Source organism: Pelecanus crispus, chromosome 9 (assembly GCF_030463565.1).
Source record: "Pelecanus crispus isolate bPelCri1 chromosome 9, bPelCri1.pri, whole genome shotgun sequence".
NCBI lineage: Eukaryota > Metazoa > Chordata > Aves > Pelecaniformes > Pelecanidae > Pelecanus > Pelecanus crispus.
The window spans coordinates 1,432,757-1,443,982 of record NC_134651.1 but is presented as its reverse complement, the minus strand read 5'-3'; the positions used below and the strand labels follow the sequence as shown (position 1 = coordinate 1,443,982).

Here is an 11,226-nt window from a genome sequence, read left to right as displayed (position 1 = left end):
TAACATGCTTTTTTTAAGCAGTAAAGTATCAGAAAACCTTGGTGGTGTTCAGAGTTTGAAAATTAGCCTTTTCCCAGTGTCAGGAGTCCTGGTTTGGGCTGGGATAGAGTTAATGTTCCTCATAGTCATGTGTAGGGTGCTGTTTTTTGGATTTGTGCTGGAAACAGTGTTGATAGCACAGGGATAATCCGGGTATTGCTGAGCAGCACTTGCACAGCGCCGAGCCTTCCCTGTTCCTCAGGCTGCCCCACCAGCGAGCGGGCAGGGGGGCACAGGAGGCTGTGAGGGCGCTGACCCCCACTGACCGCAGGGTATCCCACACCAACCGTACGGCTCGGCAATGAAAGCTGGGTCAGAGGAGGAAGGGCAGACATTCAGAGTTGTGGCATTTGTCTTCCCAAGTCACCGTTAGGCGTGCTGGAGCCCTGCTTTCCTGGAGATGGCCGAACACCTGCTGCTGATGGGAAGCAGTGAGTGGATTCCTTGTTTTGCTTTGCTTGTGTGTGTGCTTTTGCTTTCCCTGTGCAGCTGTCTTGAAACCTGTTGAAATCTCAACCCACGAGTTTTCTCACTTCTAGCCGCCTGATTCTCTTCCTCATCCCGCTGTGGGGGAGTGAGTGAGCAGCCATGGGGGGTTTAGCCGCATACTAGGGTTAAACCACGACATCAGGTTATTAAACAATCTATGAGGTAATGCAGATGTAAGGTTTTTAACTTTCTTTTTTCATATGGCTAGCCAGAAGAGACTCTGAATGGGGACAATCTTTTTAGCAAGGCCTGTTGTGACAGGACAAGGAGTAATGGTTTTAAACTAAAAGGGGGGAGATTTAGACTGGATATAAGGAAGAAATTTTTTACACTGAGGGTGGTGAGGCACTGGCACAGGTTGCCCAGAGAGGCGGTGGAGGCCCCATCCCTGGGAACATCCCAGGCCAGGTTGGACGGGGCTGTGAGCACCCTGGGCTGGTTAAAGCTGTCCCTGGCACTGCAGGGGCTGGGCTGGGGGAGCTCTAAAGGGCCCTTCCCACCCAAAGCATTTTGTGGTTCTGTGCATGGTTCTCTTCCCAGCTCATAGTGCACTTAATGAAGGCTGTTTCTGCCTGTGTGTTAGAGTTTCTAGCATCTTCTGGAACTCCAGGTTATGGAATGAAACATAATTCAGTGATGGTAGTTAATCCTTCCAGACCTTTGTGTTATCTACAGCTTGCCTAAATGACATAGTTGTTATAATACAGCTGGTGAAAATCATTTGCAGACTACAGTACAGCTAAGAGCACCACTGAAGAACTCTGTGTACTTCCTGGGAAACACGATATCCACAGATTTCCTCAGTCTGGGCATCAAAATTTACTCCAGGTTTGTTTCTAACACCTGTGTTCTGTCCATTTGTTTTGACTAAGTGTGTTACCTTAGAAACAGGATGATATACAGGGAAAGAAGGTTGTGTGAATATATTCTATAGAGTTTAAGGTATGTGCATGTAGATGTGATGAAGATGCTTTCATGACGTTTTGTAGGTTGACGAAAGTGGTGCTACTTTTACCTTTCTATTTTCAGCAAATTAGCTTTGCACAACAGAGAACAAATGTGTTCTTTGACATGAAAAAAGCAAGAACAATGCTGCATTATAGCATTGCTTTTTTAAAAGTTCAGCAGATAAAAATGGTCCATTTATTATATTGCAGGGGTGATACAAAAAAAAGCGGAAAAGGCAGGGCTAGTAACTATTCTTTGGCTGTGTCACAGGCGTATGTGGAAGTGCTGGGGCAGGTTGGTGTCAGGTGGGCGCTGGTTTCCTGACGGGCAGCTTGATGGCCTGTGGGAGCCCACAGCCCCACTGCAGGCACCCGGGCTCAGCAGGACGAGCGGGCTCCTTCCCCAGCAGCGCTGATGGTCAGTTCGGCCTTGGCTTCAGTGAGGGGTAAGTGTAAACCTGACATTTCAGTCACATCCATGCAGGTACTCAATAGCTAGGCCAGTCATGCACAGGGGATGGCGCATGGTTTCTGCCCGCCTTACAGAATGTGTGGTCAATTGCAGCATGTAAAATGAGAAACTTTGATTCAGGGAACTGAGAGCCTTTTATTTTTTTGGCCAACTCGCTTAAACCCTGATTAGAGAAGTCATCTGAGGAAGGGGTACAAATTCCAGGGCCTGCAAAAATGAAATGAAAGCTAATTTTTACAGTACAAACTCCCAGCTGTATTCTGTCAGTCACTGTTGGGCTGTTTAATTAAAAAAAAAAAAAAAGGCGCGGTACTAGTGTCATCATCCTCCTCAGGCAGGAGAGAGCACGTGTGTACATGGGCTCTCGCTCTTCTCTCTCTCTCTCTCTGGTTAGTGAAAGCAATGAATGCGTTTTAGATCATTCCCTCTGAAGTGCTCATCTTGGAGCAAGTCAGAGTTAATGACTTTTTTTTTTTTTTTTTGCTAAAGAAAATATTGTCTTGCTAGAAAAGAAAAAAAGAACCCTTAGCTTTTGAAAAACTTGTTTGTACAAACTTTTTTTGCTAAATTGCTTGTCATGCTCTCTTAAATTTGTAAGACTGTTGGCGCTATGAGGGAATTTAGAGTGAGAAAGTTGTGCCTGCTTGGCGCCTATTCCAGGCACCTGCTGATGCCGCACTAAACAGAATGCGGCGCAGTGTCTTATTTCTGTGCGGGGGGGCATTACATAGTGCTGAGTGGAGCGGTGTAGCTTAGAAACCACTGATGGCATCAGCTGCTTCCCTACAAAACATAGTGCTCTTCAGGAAGTGCTGCTTCCAGCGTTTATTGTAACTAGTTAATAGTAACTAACGTGGTCCTCTTCAGCACAAGACCTGGATCCAGCATTTTCACTTCCTGAGTGCTCTACAGTTTCAGCCTTCTCTCCTGACTAATTTTGAATTATTTTCTGCACAGTCCCTTCTAGAAGTCAGCTCTACAAAATGTATCAGATCGTGGGGCCTGTTGCAGTCTCCTGCTCCAGTCTCTAACTGGGAGACAAGCTGTTCCCCTCAGCCTGCATTTTATGTCACTGAACTGGATCTATGACAGATGAAGGCAGTAGCATGTCAGTGCTACTTATCTTCACACAAAATCTGAAGTGGCACAGGTTACAGAACAGATTTAATTTCTTTGACAAGAATGACATTAACAACTGGCAGTTTAACAGTATTTCTTAATGAAAAACTGAAGCTTTTTTTTAGTAAAGATTTAAAAGCATTTTATTGATTGTTGTCCTATAAAATCATGGAATTCTTTAATTCCTGAAGAACTGTGTCCAACAATAGGAAAAATGAAAAAAAAAAAAAGTCTTTAAAAAAAAAATTACAGCATTTTTGGAAAAACTAGCTATGAAAAATATATACAATGTATTAAAAAAACTCTGAATAACATTAATCTCTGGCTTTATACATTCAGTTATGTGTTAAACATCTGCCTGTGTACAATAAAATTTGTTAAAGTATTAGCAGTATTTTTACTATGTTAAATAAGTCTTTGTTCGATTTACAGTTTCTCATTACTGTTTTATCAGTCCACTTAAATTAATTTACACGGCTGTATAACCACTGTCAGACTGTCAAGGTAAGTATTTTTGTACAAAATTATTGCCTTCCTAGTATGTTTTAAATTGTTAGAGATGATACATATTTATAAACATCCAATTAATTCACAAATTGAATCAACATGTTACAGTATATAAAACAATATACAGCCATCTTAAAAAAGACAGGGAACGCAACAAGAAGAAAGCCTTTGTACTACACATTTTTCCCTCATTTTTATTGAACATGTATTTTACCCTGCTGAGTTATCAGCTGGTCCTTAAAAAGGTGAAGCTTTTTATACACAAACTGTCACACCTATATACAGAAAACATGCACTGAACTTTATTTCACTTTTGAGTGCATTTTGTTCACACAACATTAAGTGGTTGGGTTTTTTTTCTGTGAAATCCAAAGCTAAACTGCAGATGCAAAAATTTAGCAGGTGTTGTGTGTAGTGCAATTGTGAGAAGTCTTCTCTAAAGCAGAGAAGAGCATGTGTGAAGCAGCACCAACGCGAGCTCCTCTGAAAGCAAGGTCCGAGTATTATTTTATCGCGCTCTCCCCTCCCTCCTTGTCTCTGCCTGAAGCATCCACTGCCATCAAGGCACAATGCAGCAGGGGAAGGCAAAGAGAACAAAATACCAAGTCAGTCAAGGTCCTGAGCTGTCTACTTCCAAGTCTTTCCTCAGTGGTGGTCTTACCATTTAGATACACTGGAGATGAGCAGACCTGGCCCCTTAACAAAATGCAACAGATCTTCCTTCTCCCTCTTTTTTTTTGCCTGTGGATTCAACATGATGCTAACAAATGCTAAAGATGTAGGTAAACTGAAGTTCAGTTGAACTTTTTGCCTCCACAGAAGGAAATAATCTCCTCTAGTACAGAAGAGCAGAAAGACTAAAAGACCCAGAACAAACACCCCAAACCTAGCACAAAGTATTTCATGTTTTCTGCAGTCCCCATCAACACCCTTGCTCTGAAGCAGTGACTTAATATGAAGACCCGGTTAAACACATGGGGAAAACGGAAACATTTCCAGCAGTGATACTCGTTTAAAATACCTGTGCTAAAAATGGATCTCAGAACAAGATAATCAGCATTATATATTTTGCAGAGTTTGGTACTTCTTTCTCGCTTATCAGAAATCCTTTCACCGCTGCAGCACTAGATGGAGAAAAAGTCTGCGCTGCCTGAATGAGTAACACACTGTAAGAGAGCCCACCACCGCTGGAGGCACTACTGGAGATTCTGCCCTGGAGCTTGTGTCAGCTTTGCCAACACTGCTTGCCGTGATCTACTTACTTCTTACGAAGCCTGGGACGTCCCTGGATTTGTGCTGGAGAGGTAGTCCTTTATGAATTACAGGGTTGGCTATGGCGGTTCAGGTTACACACAGATTTTGACGCAGCTGGGAAGTATCCCATTAACTTACTCTCCGGTACTGAGCACGTAACACTGCAGTTTCTTAGGAGTGGGGAAACCCCCAATATTGCTGTTCACCTCCAGCTCAATGGATCGGGCGAGTTTCTGGTGTTCAGTCTCTACGCAGACTGCTACAGTGTTCTGCTTCTGAAAGAAAGTCAGAACTGCTCAAAAACAGATGGAGAAAGAATACGTAAAGAGGCAGGGAGGGAGGAACTAAAGCTGAAACTGAAATTTGAGTCAGAGATGCATGGCTGATCTCCAGTCCCTAAGAAACAGCTTCTAGTTGAAATCTGCTACTGGTTGAGCCCAGGTTTCAGTTCAGAGCTCTCAAGACAAAAAGGGATGAGGATCCAAAACATCAGTGCTCCGTTACTAGGTTTTTCGCATGGGTGACCCACATCTTCCATGCAAGAGCTGTAGGGCGTGCACCCGTGCCCCCACTGACAGCAGTTAGTGCAAATCCTGCAGCATCGTACGCAGAGGCAAAACCAGTCTACACGTTGGTTTCGAGTCCAAGTAAGCGTCCCATCCGCTCCATGTTCTTGTCGATTGTGGCACGACACGTGATTTCTTTAGCACACTCCATGGGAAACCAACCTCTTTCGCCATCCCGCAATCGTTCTCCTTCATACCAACCTGCAAGGGTGAACAGACAAGGAGTAACAAACCTTTCCAAGTAATGTTAAAGATACTTTGTCAGAACTGTGTGTGTTGCACTTGACACCGTCATCGCATACGTTATACATTTACCTTTGTAGCAAATAAAGTACCAGATTAAGATAGGTTCAGCGGGTTTGGGGTTTTTTTTGCATGAACAGACTAGGAACAAAATAGTATGTAAAAATAAATATTATATGAAACAAGTGTAATACATTTTTAATACTGTAATTAAAATATATTGTTTGAAATAATATAAAGAATATAACTGTAATCTAAAGAAAGCAATGCAGCACAGTTGATAGGATCTTTGATTTCATACATTATATTGGATAACATTAAGTTAGGACTCGGTACTTCAGGTGCTGACAGCTTCAAGCATCACTGAGTCAGCGCACCACGAGTGACTAGCAGAATCACTTGCACGTCCAGGCAAGGATCAGTTTTGATCTCAGGGTGCTTGATGCTATGGAAAACTTAGGCAACACCACTGTGCTAACACCTATACGTAACAGGCAGTGAAGCACAGTATGCGACACAACTAGTAATGTGTATGTTTCTCTTCCTCGGACAAACCAAGTCTGAGCTCCGTGTTTTTAGGTAGAATTCAATTTCTTATTTGTGGACATTTCACATGTCAAAAACCAACCAGCACACACTTTCCGCAGCTATTTACCTATGTAAGTTACGACAGGTGATGAGTTACTCTGAACATCCATTGCCTAAACAGAGGCTGTCCTTTAGAAACCTGAACCGAAACGCTCAAGTTTTTCCTGGAAGCTAAACCTTTATTCACTGTACAGACAATGCTGTTAGGACTAACAAATTTTTCTAGCTGGATTCACCTGCAGTGACAGATGGTTAAAATTCTCACTAACAGCAAAATTCTCACTCACCATCATTCATTTTTTGATAAACCAAAACAACATCGGCAACTTGAAGAGACAGTTCATCTGACTGTTTTGCTGTGTAAGTTCTGATGATCTCTACCTGAGTCAAAGCTGTGGAAGAAATAGGCCAGGCTGAATTAAACAATTCACATAACAGAGCATCTTTCATTAAAATATGCATACAATTTATTTTTAAAATTTCCATCTTTGAGTATACTTCCCCCCCAAAAAAACCAAGGGAGGCAGCAAATTATGCAAATGGCTTCCTACCCCAGCAATTCCACACAAACAAACGTGGGATAAACACACACGGAAGGGGCTTTGCACTCTTGCTAACAGATTGAAACTACTGACTGAACCAGCGTTAAGGACCGCGAACGGAAATTACTGTGCGAAGCAGCACCCCTCAAAGCAGCCCCTGGGCACAGGAAGGGATGGCAACGCCACATACACAGAGCAACGCAGCCCGGGAAAAGAAAGGGGCAACATTTCTAAGGGTATTTATAGTCTGCACTTGCTCCCGGCCCCGCTAAGGGGCGGTGCATTTCCATTCTCGTGTCAAAGCTCTCGGAAATCCTGATGTAACTCACTTGTCCTGTCCGTTTTCTGCCCGTCTCTGTCCTGTCCAAGCGCTGTAATCCAGCGAGCTCTGTCACTCCTGCAAATGGCAAAGACAAAACTCCGTTTCCCAACTCATGCTCTAATCGTCAAGACCACTCCCCTTCCCAAGATTCTCTAATCTTTTCCTCTTTTGGGTAAAGAAAACAGAACAAAACCTCCTTTCTCCTCTCAAAATATGGCCAGAAGGTGTGATGCTACTTCTAGTAATGTATTATTCAAATATATTTAACTATTTTAGGCATGTTGGATTAGGAGAAAAAAAGCTTATATACATGGGACCTACTGGCATGATGCCTTATATACCTTTATTTTAATTATTTTTAAGTAATGCAGATACACTTCTCCACTAGTGTCTGTGACTAATACTTATTAGTAATCTTATTTTTTTAAAAAAAATCCATCTAATGTACAAAGCATCTGATAAATGCAATACAGCAATTTTAATATACAATACCAGCAGGTTTCCTGTGAGTAAGAACTATCTGCAATGTGCACTTTGAATGAAAAGCAAGAATGAAAAAAGAATGCTCTCAGAAGGACATGTTTATGTTTCCAGATGTGTGTGTTGGGGGAATCTGAGAGCCGGCACAAATAAGCAGGGACCCAATGGAGGCCTAAGCAAGTCATTTGAGTCTCACCTTGTATAAGCTAGGAAAAACATTATCAAATCTCAGATTACCTGTGTCAGTATTTCTGAGGAGAGCAGAAAGAATTATCTGGATTCTAAGTGTTATACAATAAGTTGCAGAAGCGCAAATTACTGACAACTGATTTTGGAAGGGAGTGGAACAAGCTAAAGTGATGTCGGACAGTAAAGGGAAAAAGAACTAATCCTAAATCATCCCTATTAATGGCTCAGCTGTAACGATGTGATCATTTTAACTTTGAATTTTGGCAAATCAAAATTTGAACTTGACTCCCAAAACAAACATTTCAGTGAAATTAGATTCTATCTCATGTTTGTTGAAGGGCTTTGCTATCAGTACAGATTAGAATAACACAAGGGAGTTGCAGGGTTGAATTTTCCTATTCCCCCTCCCCTAAAAAAAATTGTTGTTGCTATCTTTGGATAGCTTCAGTATTTAACTTAAAATAATGAAAAACACCTGCCTCCTGCTGAGACCTGATTTTGTCAAAAATCGGAAACATCTGAAAACAATAAAATTCTGTTTGGAAGTAGCACTGTGGCGTCTTCGGAAGTGTCAGAGAAGGGACATTTACACGAGTTATGAGAGACTGCTCTAGAGTCCAAGATGCACCATCGCTCAGCAACCGAGGAGACGGCTCGGCAAGGGGTTGTAGTTAGTCTCTCAAGTCCAGCCTGAAGAGCAGAGGGAGGGCAGGAATTACTTGAACATCCCACTAGGCATCATTCCACGATAAAGCTCGTCAGTCTCTTCCAAGAACACCGACACCTTCTCTTGGCCTTTCTTCCAGCTAGCTCCAGAAACCTCTGTTCTGTTCACAGACTGTCAACACTTCCTTTGGCTGAAGGGATTCAGAATGGAGTCCTTCTGAGCATGCTTCTTTCAGCATGAAAAAAATATCCCACCGATTATTTTGAATATAAATATTTGACTTTTTTTGGTGTTTAATAAGAAACTGGTTCTTTTAAATCCACCCCCCCCATTCTTCCTCAAAGATGAAACTACTGCACATATCCTACTAACATTTGATACCTGTTGATCTCATACAGATGGCCAAAACTACAACACATGCTACTTTAGACCTTTCAGTCATTAAAAGTAGGCGATACTGAACTTGTGTTTCAACCAAAATAAGAACATCTGTATACAATTTTGCATGAGATCAGCTGTGGGCTTTTTTTTTTTCTTTTTTAGAAACAGGTGTTATTTAGACTCATTATTTTCCTTTCCCTGTAACCATTCTTAACAGGAAATCATTTCCTTTCAGACAACTCTGTGCAAAATGGGATAATGCCAGACTGTCTCCCAGTTTAAGTACACATCTCTTCATAATCTGTGCGTGCCGTATATTTTGTGCCTTATTCAAAGGGCAATATAAAGTTCCTGACCTAACGCTGGTACTTTCATACTTGGGAACCACGCACCACATGAAGTGACAAAACTTGATCAAACTGTGCTAGAAATCTTTGCATCAGTGAAAACATTTAAGTTTTACATGTGCAAAACTCTGTTGGCCTTCCTATTGTAGATTCCCTTCCCACCCTTCTCAAAGTTAAGAGAAAGTTAAGTTTTTCTGTACCTTCTGTATACGTGATAATACTCTATAGGTAATTTTCAAATAAGGTAATTCTTTTCAGAATCTTTTCCTCTGAACGACAATCTGCTAGGCTGCTATTTATATTACAAACAGTATATAGCAACTCAATAGTAAATCTGCAGAACAAAATGTCTTTTCATAAAAAGCCCAGACAACTAAAAATACACTGCCGTTTTTTTCCCCAATAAAAATGCATTTCCAAACAAGTCTGAATCATCTGCTTACTTTATAATGAGATCTTTAATAGAAATCATTAATGATCTGTGGTTTCTTTCAGGGTTATTCTAAACTTTGAAAGCAAACCTAAAACTGTAAATTTTTCCAGGCTGGGACACGTCTGGAGCACTCTGTTTCATGTCTTCTATCCCGCCCCCAGCTTCCACTGAAACAGATAAAATCTTTCACTTTTGTGAAGGGTTGTGTGGAAGTTAATGGCACCACAGTGAAGTGATGGCCTCTCCGATATTTGCACCCGAAAGAACAAGACACTTCTTGTTGCTCGTTTCTAAAGCAGAACACTCTTCAAAACTGGTCAGGAGAACAAGGACCACCTCTATCCCAGCACAGCTCCACAGCTTCCCCAAGGCAGTGCCAAACTCCTCCTCCCATTTAATCCAGTCCTGTTCCCACTTCTGCACCATCCAACCGTTACAATAAATAATTCGCCGATCACTGCTCCAGGACAAGAGCATTCTGCATTCATACCCTAACGTCTGCCTGCTACCACCAGCATGCCTTAGGATGCACCTGTGCCTATCTCCTCCTGCTAATACTGTGCCCTACGTACAGACAACATGGTGGAAATGCCACAGTGCTAAAAGAACTGACAATTAGGATAAAAGACTTTAAAACAGTAAGGAACAAACCAGTGCAGAAAAGTATCAGAGACAGAGCGATCTTAAATGAATCTCTGCAGTCAGATTACTCAAGGTCATCTTATCAAGATAAGTATCGAGAAAGCGTCCTTAACTACAACAGTAAAAGCAATATTTTCCTCGCAGTAACCTGCATTCCACTTGGATTCACACGCTCAATTACTCAGCGTGCACAGCAGCACCGTGTGCCACGGGGTGCGATGGGAACGTTCTTACAGAGAGCCTGAAACGCTGGCCCCTCACCACCCTGACTGCTTGGAACAGACCCTGCATTAGAAATTTAAGAACCTGCAGTTCTTCAGCACCAAGTTCTGTTCTCTGAGGTCTGTACTATTTGTAGGACATTTAAGCAAGCCGCAGAATGCGTGCATATACAGCACTTTCAACTACAGTATACTATCTGCTGTTCTGGTTTACTTCAGGCACTCACCCTCTGGCCATAACGATTGTTAGATAAAGCACTGTGTTAACAGGTAAGCTAGGCAGAAAACCTGTGTCTTGACTCCCAGTTCTCAGAAGGTGTGTTAGAGAAGTAGTTAAACACATTGTACTCATGCTACAACAAAACCCAGTGATGACTCTTAAGATACTTAAATGACATTTGTAGTTCAAATTAAACAGTAAAGAAACTTCCATATTGCGATATGTAATCATTAGATTGTGTAGTTTACTTAACAGTTGCATTATGTGGCAAAACTTTGATTCCCCCCCCCCCCCCCCATGGTATCACTTAAGTTGAAGAGAACTTAAATTTAATGGAAATTCCTTCCACAACCCCCACAAGCCCCAAGAAATCCAAACTGCTTAAATCTCTCTCCTGCAGCCCTCGCTTGTTTGCCTCACCAACAACAACTAGAAGGGATTCAGTAATCCAGCACTGTTATTGCATGGACTGTGGAAAAGATACAGATTGAGTCTTGTCTGAACTTCACAGTGTAACATTATACAGAAACTTTCCTTTTCATATATATAAATCTGCAC

The 11,226-nt window shown here is 41.9% G+C and overlaps 1 protein-coding gene across 1 annotated transcript in view; it reads right to left on the bottom strand.

Annotated features, from left to right (window-relative positions):
* Positions 1–5,451: 5,451 nt before the first annotated feature.
* Positions 5,452–11,226, bottom strand: part of ARHGEF26 (Rho guanine nucleotide exchange factor 26) — a 60,932-nt gene continuing 55,157 nt past the window's right edge. The window contains exons 12-14 of the mRNA XM_075716814.1: positions 7,096–7,163; positions 6,512–6,616; positions 5,452–5,594 (exon numbers count right to left, since the gene is read on the bottom strand). Coding sequence (XP_075572929.1) covers positions 5,452–5,594; positions 6,512–6,616; positions 7,096–7,163 — 316 coding nt within the window. The remainder of the gene's footprint in view (positions 5,595–6,511; positions 6,617–7,095; positions 7,164–11,226) is intronic.